Raw genomic sequence first — 18,323 nt, forward strand, 5'->3', positions numbered from 1 at the left:
TGGTTCGTGACGGGAAATGGACATAGCTTACATGTGCATGTGCAAACAACATGTGGTTCGTGACGGGAAATGGACATAGCTTGCATGTGCATGTGCAAACAACATGTGGTTCGTGACGGGAAATGGACATAGCTTACATGTGCATGTGCAAACAACATGTGGTTCGTGACGGGAAATGGACATAGCTTACATGTGCATGTGCAAACAACATGTGGTTCGTGACGGGAAATGGACATAGCTTACATGTGCATGTGCAAACAACATGTGGTTCGTGACGGGAAATGGACATAGCTTACATGTGCATGTGCAAACAACATGTGGCTCGTGACGGGAAATGGACATAGCTTACATGTGCATGTGCAAAATGATTTTATACTCCACTTGATGATTTGTTCCCCCTGCACTTGTGCTACGAAGTCTTTGATGTTTGTTTATATCCCATTCGTTCTCGGTCCACCTTTCTGTCTTTTTGTCTTCTTCGTTATTGTTTTTTTGTTGTTGTTTTTTCCATCTCAGTCTCTCTTCCCCTCTCCCCAAATATCCTTTATTTGTAACAGTTATTATTTTGTATTTTGTTGTTTTTTTTGGAGCTGTTCTTGTTCTCACGCATCACCATTCCGTATTGTTTACATCCTTCCAATTGCGTTCTTTATTGTTGGTTGTTGTTTTTTTCTGTTTCAGGCCGGCGACAGCGGCGAGACATGGAGCCAGCGTGAGGAGAAGGGGGAGACAGGGGAGTGGGGGCAGTGGGGGGAGTGGAGCACGTGCTCCGCGGAGTGTAGTACGGGCATCATTGTGCGATCCCGCCGCTGTCAGCACCCCCACATGCTGCCTGTGGCCTTCCTGCTGTAAGACACCAAGAAACGGAACGGAACGGAACGGGACTGAGTGTGTGTGTGTGTGTGTGTGTGGTGAGGGCGGGGGCATATGTGTCACGGCCGTGATGTGTGTGTGGGAGTGTGTGTGTGTGTGGGGGGGGGGGGGGGGTGAGGGGGGATGTATATGTATGTGTGTGTGTGGGGGGGGGGGTGGTGGGGGGGGAGGTGGGGGGTCATGTGTGAGTGTGTGTGTCTGTGTGTGTGTAGGGGGATATGTGCTGCGGAGAATGTGTATGTCTTTTGGTTGGTGTGTGTGTGTGTGTGTAGAGGGTGTGTGTGTTGAGAATGTGTGTGTATTTCTTTTCGTGTGTGTGTGTGTGTGTGTGTGCTTGTGTGTGTGTGTGTGTGTGTGTGTGTGTGTGTGTGTGTGTGTGTTGAGAATGTGTGCATGTCTTTTGATGTGTGTGTGTGTGTGTGTGTGTGTGCATGCGCGCGCGCACGTGCTCATCTATGAGGATTATAATATAACGCTCTGGATTGAATCAGTAAAAGCATGTATCAGGCATCAATATTTTTTGTTGAAAGAAATTTTCATTTCATTATTATTATTATTTTGTCAGTAAACGTTTTTTTCACACATGACATCTAAGCTAGTGGTTTTGAGGGAAGCCAGGAATTTATTTATGGCTTTACCATCAATTTTGCCTATCCTGGTAGTGTTTATATTTCCATTTAAACAACTTCATTACTTGTCTTGCCAGTTCTATGTTTGATGTTGTAATAGATTCTCAAGCAAAGTTTTAATATACGTGTAACAAACAACAACAACAACAAAAACCACCCCCCAAAACAACCCTCTCAAAAACAACACCAAAAAACAAACAAATGAAAAAAACTCATAGAAAAACATAAAATGATGGTGATCATGGCCTGTATTTAACTTTCGCTGTGATGAAAAAAATGGATATAATCTGAATAGTGAACTGAATTACCAGAATTTGAAGGTTGAAGACGCTGAGTGTGTGTGTGTGTGTGTGTGTGTGTGTGTGTGTGTGTGTGTTTCAGGTCCAGAGGGGACGATTCAGTGCACTGTTCGGGCTCTGACAAAGAAATTAAGCTGTGCAACAAACAGGTAAAATGTAACACTTTTTTTTCCATCCTCACCTTCCTCTGTTCCCGGTGTCTGCGTTTCTTTGTGGCTGTGTCTTTAATCCTCTCTCTCTGTGTGTCTGTTTCTCTCTGTCTGTCTCTCTGTTTCTCTCTCTCTGTGTTGCTCTTCCTCCCACTCTCTGTCTCTCTTTCATCCAACCAACGAACCAGAGCCGACATCGCAAGGATAATTCAGTCTTCACCAAGTAACGATTTCAGGTTCAGATGGCGGATCTATTTAATGACCTTGTCCTATCCTCAATAGGAGCAGAATACCGATACAGCTTATGGAGGTCAGCGACAGAGGATAGCATTTCCGGAGAGATTAAAAGAGTATTCTTTAAAACTAAAAAAAAGAAAAAAAACAAACACAACTTGAAACTGTACCACAAGCCAGAAAGGGTGCAAAAACAGAACTAACAACGACCATTTCAGACACACGTTTTTGTTTTCCAGAAGACAAATACAAAATGAATTTCGAATATTTGTGTTTGTAAGTAGGATACCTTGAATGAAAGAGTCTTGCCAAGAGGAATAATGGACAATGAGAATTAAGTTCTCCATTAAGCAGTGCTCTGTAGGGCATAAGTTCGGCTGTTTGGACAGTGAGGACAAAGATAAAAAGACAACAACAGTAATGACAAAGACAAAAAGACATTACACTCATGATTATCGGATAATATTTGTATAGTGATGACAGATAGCGGAATTCTGATTGTCAGAAGTTTCGGCCCATAACGTCTTCTGTAAGGAGTTAAGGACCGAAACACTTGACTGAGGGGGACTTCTTCTGTCTTGTGCTGTCCAGCTCTCCCTAGAGTTTCTTATCACTGGATAATGATGAGAGGAGGCGGAATTCTGATTAATGTCCCGCCACACATACCGGTGATCGTAGACCTTTTGTTAAAGTGTTGATTTTCACATTTGATTGTTATCGTTTAAAAGGTACAATACTGGCAGGTGAAAAAGACAATCCATTCTTGACGCTTCCAACAAACAGAATACACCCATCATGATGTTGACAACGACGACAAAGATCAAGTACAGTCAAGAGAAGAGAAGACCTTGTAGCTTGTAGACGCCAGTAGCATGATATTTATGGTAATCACGTTATGGGCAAAGTTGACGCTGAACATCCATTAGTTAGAAAATTGAGTTTAACCTTGACCGCTGTTGACAAATATGTTTGTTAGTGAAGGATTGTCATCTTACTGAAAAAAAACAAACTTTTAGGTCAGGTTGTTAGCCACTGTTCTTTACATGGATTTCTTTCTGTTTGGATTGCATTACTTTTGATCCGTAAAATGAATTACACCACTTAAAGGCACCCAAGAAATAGTAAACACACTTTAAATAAGTTCCAGCTCAAAATGTAAACACAATTCTCTTGTTATGGTCTGTGATAAATCACCGTGACGGCATGTATGACCGTACCCATGATATCCACCCCTTCAAGCCGTGACCATACCCATGATCCACCCCCTTGATGCTGTGACCATACCCATGATATCTGCCCCTTCATGCTGCGACCGTACCCATGATATCCACCCCATCATGCCGTGACCATACCCATGATATCCACCCCATCATGCCGTGACCATACCCATGATATCCACCCCTTCATGCCGTGACCATACCCATGTTATCCACCCCTTCATGCCGTGACCATACCCATGATATCCACCCCTTCATGCCGTGACCATACCCATGATGTCCACCCCTTCATGCCGTGACCATAGCCATGATATCCACCCCTTCATGCCGTGACCATACCCATGATAATCGCCGTGACCATACCCATGATATCCGCCGTGACCATACCCATGATATCCACCTCCTTAATGCCGTTACCATACCCATGATATCCGCCCCTGAATGCCGTGAGCATACCCATGATATCCACCCCTTCATGCCGTGACCATACCCATGATATCCACCCCTTCATGCCGTGACCATACCCATGATATCCACCCCTTCATGCCGTGACCATACCCATGATATCCACCCCTTCATGCCGTGACCATACCCATGATATCCACCCCTTCATGCCGCGACCATACCCATGATATCCACCCCTTCATGCCGTGGCCATACCCATGATATCCACCCCTTCATGCCGCGACCATACCCATGATATCCGCCGTGACCATACCCATGATATCCACCCCTTCATACCGTGACCATACCCATGATATCCACCCCTGAATGCCGTGACCATACCCATGATATCCACCCCTTCATGCTGTGACCATACCCATGTTATCCACCCCTTTATGCCGTGACCATACCCATGATATCCACCCCTTCATGCCGTGACCATACCCATGATATCCACCCCTTGATGCCGTGACCATACCCATGATATCCACCCCTTCATGCTGTGACCATACCCATGATATCCGCCCCTTCATGCCGTGACCATACCCATGATATCCGCCGTGACCATACCCATGATATCCACCCCTTCATGCCGTGACCATACCCATGATATCCACCCCTGAATGCCGTGACCATACCCATGATATCCACCCCTTCATGCCGTGACCATACCCATGATATCCACCCCTTCATGCCGTGACCATACCCATGATATCCACCCCTTGATGCCGTGACCATACCCATGATATCCACCCCTTCATGCTGTGACCATACCCATGATATCCGCCCCTTCATGCCGTGACCATACCCATGATATCCGCCGTGACCATACCCATGATATCCACCCCTCCATGCCGTGACCATACCCATGATATCCACCCCTGAATGCCGTGACCATACCCATGATATCCACCCCTTCATGCCGTGACCATACCCATGATATCCACCCCTTCATGCCGTGACCATACCCATGATATCCACCCCTTCATGCCGTGACCATACCAATGTTATCCGCCGTGACCATACCCATGATATCCACCCCTTCATGCCGTGACCATACCCATTGTATCCACCCCATCATGCCGTGACCATACCCATGATATCCGCCGTAACCATACCCATGATATCCACCCCTTCATGCCGTGACCATACCCATGATATCTGCCCCTTAATGCCGTTACCATACCCATGATATCCACCCCTGAACGCCATGACCATACCCATGATATCCGCCGTGACCATACCCATGATATCCACCTCTTCACGCCGTGACCATACCCATGATATCCACCCCTTGATGCCATGACCATACCCATGATATCCACCCCTTCATGCTGTGACCATACCCATGTTATCCACCCCTTGATGCCGTGACCATACCCATGATATCCACCCCTTGATGCCGTGACCATACCCATGATATCCACCCCTTCATGCTGTGACCATACCCATGATATCCGCCCCTTCATGCCGTGACCATACCCATGATATCCGCCGTGACCATACCCATGATATCCACCTCCTTAATGCCGTTACCATACCCATGATATCCACCCCATCATGCCGTGACCATACCCATGATATCCACCTCCTTAATGCCGTTACCATACCCATGATATCCACCCCATCATGCCGTGACCATACCCATGATATCCACCCCTGAATGCCGTGACCATACCCATGATGTCTGCCCCTTAATGCCGTTACCATACCCATGATATCCACCCCTTGATGCCATGACCATACCCATGATATCCACCCCTTCATGCTGTGACCATACCCATGATATCCACCCCATCATGCCGTGACCATACCTATGGTATCCACCCGTTGATGCCGTGACCATACCCATGATATCCACCCCTTGATGCCGTGACCATACCCATGATATCCACCCTATCATGCCGTGACGATACCCATGTTATCCACCCCATCATGCCGTGACCATACCCATGATATCCACCCCTTCATGCCGTGTTGACAGGCGTGTGGGGAGGGGAGGAAGGGGTGGCGGGAGGAGGAGTGTGCCAAGTACGACACCAGTGTCCACGGGGGGCAGCAGTACACGTGGATACCGTTCATACACCGTGAGTAGGTCGTCTCCCTTGTCTGTCTTTCTGTCCTTGTCCCTGTCTGATTTAACTCTCTCCATACGAACGGCGAAAGAGACGACGTTAACAGTGTTTCTCCCCAATTACCATCATCAAAATATTGCAAGTGGAAGGCTCTTATACTGAAGAGGTGAATGTTGACAAAGATACCACAATTCTGACGACGGAAGCTAAAGGTTGGGTCATTCAGACACCTACTGGACATCCGAGGGGTCTGTGTAGAGGAGAAGAGAGGACTGGCCGTACTGAGTGAGTTAAGTTGTCTCTCACTGTGTCTTTCTCGCATCGTTTCTGTGATTGTCAATGCCTGTCTCTCCATGACCCTGTGTTCTTAGCTTTTTGATGTTTATCTGTCCTTGGGTCTGTTTCCCTGTCTGTCTCATAGGTCTCATTGTTGTTGATTTGTGTGTGTGTGTGTGTGTGTGTGTGTGTGTGTGTGTGTGTGTGTGTGTGTGAATGAGAGAGAGAGAGAGAGAGAGGGAGAGAGAGAGACGCTTCAGACATTATTGACATTGGCCTATCTACAGCCCTTATGTCAAGGGGACATAATTCTCAATTGCAGCGTCGTGTATTGAACGAAACATACAAAACAAAAACAAACTATGAACAGTAAATAAAACAATTCTTGTCAATAAGCTTTTCTAGAACAAGGTGAGTTAATTGTTTATAGATGCATGTGCCCAACACAAGCACACATACGTCATCTTCAACCACACTCTATCATATCTGTCATCAACCTCTACTATTTAGCCTAACTGAGAACCACAACAACAAATATTATAAACTGTTCATATTCAACTTGACCATCAAGTGCATACAAATGCAATATATTATTCATAGATATAACTACTACATATTCTAACTGACCATTTTTCTTTTCCGGATGTTAACAGCCTCTGCAACATACCTGGCGAGCAAAATTAGAACTTCACCATTATCAGAGGATAACAAGCTCAGCACGGTTTGCCTTCTCTCGGCGGCCACATGTAAAAGTTGATTCTTAGCCCTGATATCTTATAAGCTTTGCAATGAAATAGGAAATGGTCTTCATCTTCTCTCACACCATCCATACACACCATGCACAAATTATCCCCAATACCTTCCGAATCAGACCATCTTCTATTTGCTTTTAAGCCTAATGTTCTGTTTCTAAATCTTGCTAACATATCCCTGTGCCATTTATTAGTAACTATTATCAAAAATTTCTCTGGTTGTAATACACTTTTGAAGGAATGGAACCAAGAATACTTTATACTATCTTCCATCTTGGAGTGCCAGTTTTGTTTATAACAAGATACTAAACGATCTTTAAATTCCGAAATAAATCCTCTTTCATTCCCAACTCCCTGACTAAGCCATACAATACCAAACCCGTTTACTGTAAGAACTTGCTTCACATTGCCCACCCAGTTATGGTTACCTAACTCAACTTGCTGGAGTAATATGTCATATGCCTGTCTACATAGTCTGTTTATAGGGAGCTGAGTTAGCTTTATCCAGTACTTGATGCATTTCACAAAGGCTCGAATATATAAAGGATACCTTGCAGAGATAGAGAGAGAGAGAGAACATGTGTTGGTATTTTTGTCCACAGGTGTGTGTGTGTGTATTCTGTGTGAACAGAAATATATCTTGCTCTGACTCCATCGATCTCTCCTGTCTGTCACTGTCATGTCACCATCTGAATGTAGTTTCCTGTCTTTGTCTCGGTCTGTGTTTGTGTGTCTGTGTCACTCTGGACACTCCCCACTATTACCACAACCACTCCAGCTCTTCACGCCCCCTAATCTCCCTCCTTCTCTCAGCCCAGTCCACAGATGTGTGAGCAGAGTGACGTGGTGGGTGTGATGAGGAATGCCGATAACGTGGAGAAGCCGGGAAAGGGGGCGGGGGAACAAAGGAAAAACAAACCCCACGCCTTTCCTCGTGCCGTGGGAGGGGGACGGGAGGGGGGAGGGGGGGGAGGAGTCTGGGTGCCAGGGAGGTGAAGAGGGTGTGTGTGCAGCCCTGCAGACTTGTGAGGACCGCTGGCTTTCCTTTGTCACGGTGTGGGGTTGTTGTTGACAGAAGGTGCCTTGTCTGCACCCCGCTCTCTCTCTCTCGCTCTCTCTCTTCGCATGTAATTTGATTTGGTTATCAGTTTATTCTTTCTAAAGTCTGTTGTTCATCCGCCGCAAGTTTTGGTTTTCAAATATGTGTGTGTGTGCAACACGTGCAACCATATGTTGGTGGCCTCACATTAAAACAGTTCTGAGCTCTCTCTCTCTGTGTGTGTGTGTGTGTGTGTGTGTGTGTGTGTTTCGCTTTCTCTTTCTCAAGATGTTTCGCTGTTTCCACCCTCTCTGTGTTTCAGTAACTCAGTTTCACCTCATCTTTCTCTCTCTCTCTTTCACTGTTTCCATAGAGGCCCTCTTTCTTTCTTTTTGCTCCCAATTCTCTCACTGTGAAGGGAATGGAACATTTTGTATTGACTTCTTTTGATCGAGATTTACCTTACTTGTATAATGGCCCAAGAACGGTTTACTGTCTTTGTTTCCTCATCTCTCATTGTTCATGTCTACACCCTCCTTCTGTCTCTATCTGTAACCCCCCTTCCCTCTCTCCCTTTCTCAGTAACTGGCTCTCTTTTTCATTGTACATCTTTGCAACAACAGTGGTGTCTAGGTTGTCATACTAGTATTGATGATAATGCTACAGCTGCCAGTGACAAGAATGTATATGACTGTGCTGAGGTCGCATACATGTCAATGTTCAAGTGTTTATACTTGTCATGCCTGAAGTATTGAGGTTGTTATACTTGTCATGCCTGAAGTATTGAGGTTGTTATACTGTTCCAGCCTTGAGGTTGCTGTGTGGAACTCAAACCGCCAGGGGACTGAAACCGGTCTGTGTTTCCATGACAACTCTCAGGAAATCTTTCGTGTAGGCCCCGAGCTTTACTTGCGGGGGCGCGGGCATAACTCTATCTTCAGGGATGATAACGCACGTGCACACCGCGCTCATGTGACACAAGCTAAATGTTCCAACTGCATGGATTTTGCACCCTCCATTACCACACAGCCACCCAATTACAGACCCACGGACACAAAATCTTTAGGTTAGTTAGTTAGTTAGTTATTTAGTTAGCTAATCCTGTTTGTGCCCTGAGGCCACGACCAGAGATCGCCATTTCTGCTCGTCTTGTGCTGTCTGAGTTGAATTCCCCACGGTATAGCTGTTAACCTTTCTCTTTCATTTCTGTTCCAGTCATTTTGCGCCTTGTTTCCCTTGGTCTTCCTCGCACTCTTTCCATCATTTCTTTTCTTTATATATATATATATATATATATATATATATATATATATATATATATATATATTATTTAGCAGTTAACCAGATTGTTCTTATAAGAATGGTGGTGGATCTTTCATAATGTTGGAAGACTGTTGGAGACGTGGAGTGCTGTTGGTTTCAATTACCATCATTTCGATTTTTTTTTAGCAGTTAACAAAATTCTTCTGAGAAGAATGGTGGTGGATATTTCAGGAGATAATTGGAAGACTATTGGAAACTTGAGGTGCTGTTGGTTTCAACATATGTGTGCGAACGGAAACTTGAATACGTTGCAGATTCAGTATTAGTTTGTTTTGTTCATTGACCGTATGTTGTTATGTTGTTTACATTGTCTGTAGTATAATTTCGTGACATTCTGAAATCAATTTTTTTAAATTACAAAATTGTATTAACTGTGTTAGTTCAGTTACATTTATTTTCAGTGAACGTGATTTTTTTCTTCTTTTTTTTTTCTCTCAATGCCTGACTAAGCGCGTTGGGTTACGCTGCTGGTCAGGCATCTGCTTGGCAGATGTGGTGTAGCGTATATGGTTTTGTCCGAACGCAGTGACGCCTCCTTGAGCTACTGAAACTGAAACTGAAAACTCAGTGAACAGGAGATACTGATTTCGCAACTTTTTTTGTGAGCATGATGTTTATATCACCATCAGTGGAATCATATGTGTGTGTGTGTGTGTATGTACGCGCGCGTGTGTATGTGTGTGTGCGAGAAAAAGAGAGGGGGAAAGAGATGGATATGAAAGTGGAGAGGGGAGGAAAGAGGGACTGGAAAGAAGAAAGGGAGAGGGCTAGAGGGGGGAGAGGGGGGGAGGGAGAGGGAGGGAGGGAGGGACACACACACACACACACACACACACACACACACACACACACAATGCTTTTTACAGTTCTGTGGGTGTTTTTATCCTACCCGTTCTCGCCCCGTCTCTCTGCCTTCTCCGTTATTATCATTACCTCCTCCATTCTTTGCATTTTGTAAATCGGATTAAAAAGATTTTCTAAAGACAGCCGTTCAGTGATGCCACACCCATTTATTTATGTCTTTTCGTTATTTTGTTTACATCGAGAGAGAGAGAGAGAGAGAGAGAGAGAGAGAGAGAGAGAATGCTTTTTACAGTTCTGTGGGTGTGTCTGAATGTCTTATTCATTTTCAAAACACCCCTACATTAACTCTTTTCCGTCAGGGGTAAGCCCCAACTGCTTGCATCTTTACTGTGGGCGATGATGTAATGAGGGGTAGATCGTGAAACAAGATGGTCAAGCCACAAACCGTGTTGAAATGTCGTGTTGGAGAAAATAATGTTGTTTATTATTCTGTGAAGAAGATTTGTTGGAAACTTAAAGAACATATACTGGTAAAATTGATTTAAATGGATTTCGACATATTCTTTGAACTTCACCTTCAGTGCGGATCATTTCCTTATACCGTGAATGCTTGTAAGGCTTATATTGCTACAGTTTTAGAAAAATCATCACAAATGTTAAGAATGCTCAAAAACAGATAAACAAACAAATATAAACCCCGAACTTAGTGAACCAACAACATAGCTTTGTGTAAAATCATCTGATGAACAAGGACTGGATTCGAAACCTCCACAAACTGAATTTGAATTTGTTTGAAGGGGTTATCTGAAGCTAACTGTCTTCCATCAAAATTGACACAGTCAAACTTAGTACATCCATTCCTGTTTCCAGTTCAGTCAGGAACCTCGGTGTTGTCCTTGACAATACACTGTCCATGCAAAAATTTTTTGTCAGACATGTCAGTCCTGCTACTGTCAACTGCGGCGCATCAGTTCTGTCCGGAAATATCTGTCCACTGACGCAACATCTAGACTTGTCGTTTCTCTCATTCTCTCTTGGCTTGACTACTGTAACTCTCTATTGTCTGGTTTGCCTGCTTCATCCATTCAGTCCCTTCAGCGCATACAAAACTCTGCTGCCCGACTCGTCCTCAGAAAGAAAAGATCTGAGCACATCACTCCTCTTTTGCATTTTGCAACATCTCCACTGGCTCCCTGTCTCACACCGAATAAAGTACAAGATCAGCACTCTGTGTTATAAATATATTCACAAAACTGCCCCTTCCTATCTCTGCGGCTGCCTTCACCTCTACACTCCATCTCGCTCACTACGATCGGCTTCGGATCCACTCTGTTTACACATACCCAGATTCAAACACTCGACTGTTGGCCGCCGTTCTTTCTCTGTCGCTGGACCTTGCAATTGGAATGAACTTCCTCTTTCGCTTCGTCAAGTCTCCGCACTCAGCTCTTTCAAGTCTGCCTTAAAACCCACCTCTTCCCAAAATAGCCTCCCTTCCATGCCTCTTCCTTGTCTTTAGTTTCTCCAGTTCTAGAGTTATGCATGCGTGTGAATGACTGGTGCGAAAGCGCTTTGATTTGTCTCTGCACAAGATTCAGCGCTATATAAATACCATTATTGTTATTATTTCTGGAAAAGAGATATCTTTTTTACTATCTTACCTTCAGTGAACGCAAGGCAAAAACGATCATTTTCCATGAATTTATCATAAAAAGGAAACATCGATCTTTGGTATTCTCATACTCATACATAGTATACTCAAAAGTGGGGTGACGGGGGTTGGCATTGTCATTGTATATTCATGTACTGATGTGCACGTGGCCTCGAAAGTCTATGTTTGACTTTACGTAGATGGAACATCGACATCGTGAACACCAGCACCAGCAGTGATGGAAACAATGAAAAACAACAATAGTCTTCGTTCTTTTCTGTGTAGTGCGGTGCCTGTCTTTTCCACTTCCTGGATGACTTCGTTTCCAAATGAAGACAGCCGTCTGTTGATGACAGAATGGAGCAGAAGTCACATTCATTGCTCTGAAATCGTGTGTCAGGTTTAACTTTGGGACGGTCTGCTGTGCATTCGGCTCTAGGCACTAAGCGCTCTATGGTGGTTTTCCCCACGTGATTGCATCCTATACCTGTATACCCAGTCCGGTGAAACTCATTGCAGTATATTCTCTTCTGGTGATAAAGACGTAACAGAACTGCCGTGTCTGCCCTTTCTTGGTATGCCTTGTAGGACAGTGTTCGATACTGGTGAGCCCTGTACCGAGGTGCTCTGTAGTATCATGCCCTTAAGTACGCATAGTACCATAGTGTCAAAAAACAGCAACCTTGGCACCAGCATCTCCAGATGTAACGAGCTGTACATCGCTGTTGATGAATCCTGTGCAAAATGTGTTCCCTATTGGTGGACACACCACAGGGCACTCAGTGTGGGAAACATGACGGTGGATCATAGAGGTCTGCCTTCAAGGAACCTGCTGGCCACAGCACTGGAAGGCGGGGGCGGCCTCACTCCAGCGAACACGTGCAGTTATCTGGACCACGTGCATTCAGGCGGACCACTGGCCAGTTTTAAGTACCCAGTGTTTGGGCGGCTTCACACCTCACACGTGTTCGGTCAGTGTACTACATGAGGAAAACAAGTCCGTACCAACTTGTTGACCATCTTACCTTCTTGTGGGGTCAGTTTGACTTGCGTAAGAGTACACAGACCACCGAGAGAGAGAGAGAGAGAGAGAGAGAGAGAGTGTATGTGCATTGGGGGTGAGAAATAACTTGGCCAAGGCAATCTTGCAGGCATTTTCCCAACATCCGCCAAAGCCAACAGATCTGTTTCCTTATCGGATATTGGACGTAAAGGGATCCCCACCCACCCTCAGCAAGAAACAAAAACGAAAGAAGAAAGGAAGAGGAGGAGGAAAAAGAAGACGAGAAGGAGAAGAAGAAGAAGAAGTAGATGCGTCATCATCAAACTGCAACCATAGGAACCACCTAACCACAGCTGATGTTTGTGGCGCCGTGATGTCTAGACACAGCATCATGGGCGATCAGTCACTGAATGGTTAGCTTGCGTGTCACCAGTTGGAGAGTTCGCCGAGGGGTCCGTTTCGGATACCTGTCTGGAATTTTACTGCCCACTTCCTTCCTTCCCCATTGTGTGTCACAGTGTGTGTGTGTGTGTGTGTGTGTGTGTGGTGAGAGAGAGAGAGAGAGAGAGAGAGAGAGAGAGAGAGAGAGAGAGAGAGAGCCTTATTTCGTGAATTATGTCCATTGAGAATTTAAACTTTCCCCTCGGGTACTTCTCTCCTCTGGTATTGTTCCTCACATGAACGGATGCACAAAATCAACTCAAATAATGTTGACAAAAGTTCGGAAGTCTCAACGGTGGAGTTTGATTCTGAACATTTCTGATGTACATTCCTATGAACATTCATAGTGCGAGGGAATGCGGGTGGTTTACGTGGGCATGTGGATGCCACGATCTGACCCATGACTTACAACTGTAGGAATACGATGGGACTCAAATAAAATGTTTACAATTTTAGGAATGCAATGGGGGTCAAACGAAAAGTGCACAATTTTAGGAATACGATGGGACTTGAAAAAAAGATACAATTGTAGGAAAACAATGGGTTGGGTATAAAATAACGTTTACCGTTTTAGGAACAAAATGGGACTCAAATAAAACTTTTTATAGGAATACGATGAGACTTACATAAAAACTTTACAATTATAGGAATACAGTTGGACTTCAGTAGTTTACAATTTTAGAAATACAATGGGACTTTACAATTATATGAATAGAATGGGAGTCAAATGTAAAGTTTACAATTAAAGGAATACAATGGGACATAAAAAAAATACAGTTGAACATGAGCCTGAACTTGTGGTGCTTGAGGCCTCGTTCGAGGCCTGTTCACCATCAGGATTTAAATACTTCCTGCATGCGTGGCGTTATAGGAATACAATGAGATATGAATAAAACGTTTATAATGACTGGAACAAAATGAGACTTAAAACAAAATTGTCATTATCATTGTTTTCACCTTCGTGCTAATATACCTTTTCTTAACATGGTGATTTCGTTCTTTTATTTGTTTTGAACGTGTTTTTTCTGTTTTGTTTTTATTTATTTTACCATCAGGAGTGGGGTGTATTATACAGACATAAACTCATTACGTATTTTGCAGGGAAAAGAGGGCGTGGGGACATGGGATTAACCATCTGCATTCTTTCAAGATGTTTTGGTTGAAGAAGGGAGCGTACTGAGATGACGTTATCATATTGGTTATAATTGCTTCCCATTTCGACCCACTTCCATCCCCCCCACACCCCCCCCCCCACACACACACCCGGCCCCCATTTGTGGTGTTAGAAATAGGCCAGCGTGCCCAATGTCACACCCACCCACGCCACTGCACGTGCTTCAGATGGAATGCCATGCGCATTCTTCAACTGTACCTTTGCTGCTGCTTTTTTTTCTCTTTTTTTTTTCAGCAGTGCTTTCTGTTTTCTTGGAGGAGTTTTATCCCCTTTTTCCTTCCTTCACAATCCATCCTCCCCACTCCGGACCCCCACCCCTTCCCACCGCCATCACCCTGTCTCTCTTTAAGGTCGTGCTAAGGGACGTTGCACAGAAAGTGAAAATACGCCCATGAGTCTTCATTTGATTTGATTTGATCAATTTATCTATTTTTATTACCCTGTTGACTTTCTGCGGCGTGGTGTGTGTGTGTGTGTGTGTGTGTGTGTGTGTGTGTGCGCGCGCGCGCGCGCGTGCGTACATGCACGAGTGTGTGTGTGTGTGTGTGTGTGTGTGTGTGTGTGTGTTTTCAAAAAACGACACTTATATCCTCCCCTTACACAGATCAGCACCTGTGGTTGGTTTTTTTTTCAAAAGGTATTTAGTGTGTGTGTGTGTGTGTGTGTGTGTGTGTGCGGGGGGGGAGGGGAGGTGCGGGGGTGGGGGAGGGGTATGCGTGGGTGTGGATGTGGGCGTATGTGTGAATGTCCCTCCACCCTGCCTTTCTTTTTAAAAAGTGCTTTAAAAATGGCATCCACATTCTCGCTTTACTCGGCTCAGCAGCTGCGTAATTGTATCAGATCACTCTCTCTCCCCTCCCTCCCTCTCTCTCACACACTTTTGCTGCTAAGAAGTATGCTCACAGAAAGAGGAAACACGCACACAGATTCTCTTTATTGCCTTGGTGAGTGGCTAAACAGGCGGCACCCATCCATTTCCACACATCCTCCATCCTCAGTTGAATCAGTGATGTATTAAGTAGACAGGGGGGAAACTTTGGAATTCTCCCAAACTACGCAGTGCCAACTGAAAAAGAAATACACATCAGCTGGCATGTTTCTTTGTTTGTTTGTTTTTGAAAATCAGAATATAAAAATATCATGACTTAAAAGATCTTTAAATTTTTGATAACATATGAAAAGACTCAATCTTTTGATATTTTGATTCAGGTCATAAAAACTTGTGTGAATTTTTTTCAGATGCTATTATTCAGTACCGCAGCTTTTTAGTATTAGTTTACTTGATTGTTGATAGCACAAGAGAGCTTGAGACTTGCAACAAATCTTCACCAAACTTGGTACATTGATTGGTCATGGTGAGAGTAGATAATCCAACTGAATGTTTTGTGTAGGGGTAAAATGTCATGGCTGGGAATGGCAGTGGAAGAATAGCTAAGTAGCTGTTTGTTTCTTGTGTTTATCAAACTTAATGTACTAATAATGAATGATAATTAGTTATGGACAGAATGTAAACCCTGTCGAAAAGTGAAGGTTGTAGTAGTACAATGAATATAGTGTACTGAAACAAAACAAAGCAAACTCTGTCACAAATAGATACTACGCTTTGCAGTGCTTTTTCGTTTCTTCACTGCTGTTCCTGTGTTGGATGCAATGGTCTTTACGAATGAAACTTTACAGCCCTCGTTGCCATTCAGTCTATGTTTTAACCCGGTGTTCGGTTGTCTGTGTGTGTGTGTGTGTGTGTGTGTCTGTGTGTCCGTGGTAAACTTTAACATTGACATTTTCTCTGCAACTACTTTGTCAGTTGACACCAAATTTGGCATAAAAATAGGAAAAATTCAGTTCTTTCCAGTCATCTTGTTTAAAACAATATTGCGCCTCTGGGATGGGCACAAAAAATAAACAATGAAGCCTAATTATATGCAAACTGCATTTACTGTTATATTTATATTTTTTGTATTCTCTGAACTTGGCACTTTGATCTGATATTCTGACCCAACAGCTAGAGCAGTCATTATTATCATTTTTTTGTTCAAACAGGAACTTCTTTTGCTAAGCGTGGAAGTTTTATTTATTTTGCAAACGCTTTGGTACAGAGTGGTAAAAAAGGGAAATTACTCTGTAATTAATGCTAGGGGAGTTAATTTGCTTTATACTCATCTTTCTCATCTTAAACATTACATTTTGAAATTATATTCAATAAATAAAAAGCTGGGATTTTTTTAAGTGTATCACAAGTGAGTCTTGAAGGCCTTGCCTCTCTTGTTGTTGTTCGTCTTCATCGTTGTCCACGGATTGTCACTCATATTCTTATCCTAAACATTATTATAATCACTATCATTGTGGAGGTGGTGATGGCGTGGTGGTAAAGGCGATCTGTTGTCATTGTTTTTGTCTCTGATAGCAAAGACCGCATATACGTGTATATTATGAGGTCTTTGCCAAATTGTCAGTGTCATTATTGATATACATCGTCGTTGTTTCTTATGATTGTTTTTATTACTGCTATGTTGATGATGAAAATAATTATTGCTCATGACAGCGTCAGACCCCTGCAAGCTAACGTGTCGTGCCAAGGGACATCACTTCTACAGTAACTTGGCTGACAGAGTGGTGGACGGGACGGCATGTGCAGGGGCGACCACCAACCCTTCCGCTGTCTGTTTGCAGGGGCAGTGCCAGGTAAACAGTGCCCCCCACCCCCACTCCTCCCTTTGATTTTAGAGCAAACCATTTTCTTTAATTTCTTCCGTTCTTCCTCCCTTCTCTATATTAAAAAAAAAATGATCACGATCGTGAAAATTTCGGGCTAGTGATATCCACTCCAGCCATTATCTTAAGTGTTTCTGCTGTTTTTCCCCGGTCTTTTAGATCAGGTCCTCAGTACTTCTCAGTACACTTACAGCATGGGAGGACTCAGTAACGGATTGGTTGAATAATTGGACGAGAGTCAGATAACCGTACTCGTGGATACAAGAATGTGTCTGTTGAATTCCGGAGTCTCTTTCTCGTGAACAGGAAGTGGGGTGTGATGATGTGGTTGGCTCCCCCTGGCGGGCGGACGCCTGCGGCGTGTGCAAGGGCGACAACTCCACGTGTCGCAAGATCTCGGGCATCTTCACGCGCCAGGACCTGTCACGTGGCCTGAACCAGATCATCGTCATCCCCGCGGGCTCCACGCGCATCCGTGTCAAAGGCCTGCGTTACTCCAACAACTGGCTGGGTCATTCGCGATTCTTTTTATCATTTGGTTATCTTTTGTTGTTGTTGTTGTTGTTGTTGTTGTTGTTGTTGTTGTTGTTGTTGTTGTTGTTGTTGTTGTTGTTGTTTGTTTGTTTGTTTGTTTGTTTGTTATTGTTCGCGATGTTTTCTTTTCTTTTGTTACTTTTCTTCCGCGCCGTTTTGGCGGAATTTACATTACCCCCCCCCCCCCCCCCCACACACACACACACAAATACAGAGAGGATTGTGTAATTATACAGCAGCAGTAAATTACAGTAACGGGATAGTGGAAGTGGCAGAAAAAAAAAGCTCGCAGTCGTATTTGTAATCGATTTGGCAATCTATTATTTTTCGTCATATTTGTAGATGTGATATCGACTCAGAAAAAAAATAAGAAAAAAAATGAATGAACGAAAGAGAGAGAAAAAAACAACAACAACAAAAAAAACACTACTGTGCTCAGATCTTACTTGTTTACCTCTTCCAATATTTAGAAATTTGTATTAAATTAACAGTTTCACATATTGTCAATTTCATTTCAGTGACAAAGCCCTTACGACAAATTCCCCTTAAAATGTTCATGCTTTTTGACAAGGAATCATTTCGTTTATGTTTTGTTATTGCATGTTTTACACCTTTGCGTTATATCTTTGTATACAGATATTTTCAGATACAAATCGATGGTGATGGGACGTGTGCAGTGGGACATTCAACACAA

At 43.7% G+C, this 18,323-nt stretch overlaps 1 protein-coding gene across 1 annotated transcript in view; it reads left to right on the forward strand.

Moving 5' to 3' along the window:
- The window catches only part of LOC143296873 (uncharacterized), a 95,212-nt gene that overhangs the window by 61,382 nt on the left and 15,507 nt on the right, over positions 1-18,323 (forward strand). The window contains exons 3-7 of the mRNA XM_076608847.1: positions 682-848; positions 1,884-1,950; positions 5,830-5,932; positions 16,926-17,065; positions 17,402-17,606. Of these exons, the coding sequence (XP_076464962.1) occupies positions 682-848; positions 1,884-1,950; positions 5,830-5,932; positions 16,926-17,065; positions 17,402-17,606 (682 nt within the window). The remainder of the gene's footprint in view (positions 1-681; positions 849-1,883; positions 1,951-5,829; positions 5,933-16,925; positions 17,066-17,401; positions 17,607-18,323) is intronic.

This window comes from Babylonia areolata, chromosome 22, assembly GCF_041734735.1.
Source record: "Babylonia areolata isolate BAREFJ2019XMU chromosome 22, ASM4173473v1, whole genome shotgun sequence".
Classification (NCBI taxonomy): Eukaryota; Metazoa; Mollusca; class Gastropoda; order Neogastropoda; family Buccinidae; genus Babylonia; species Babylonia areolata.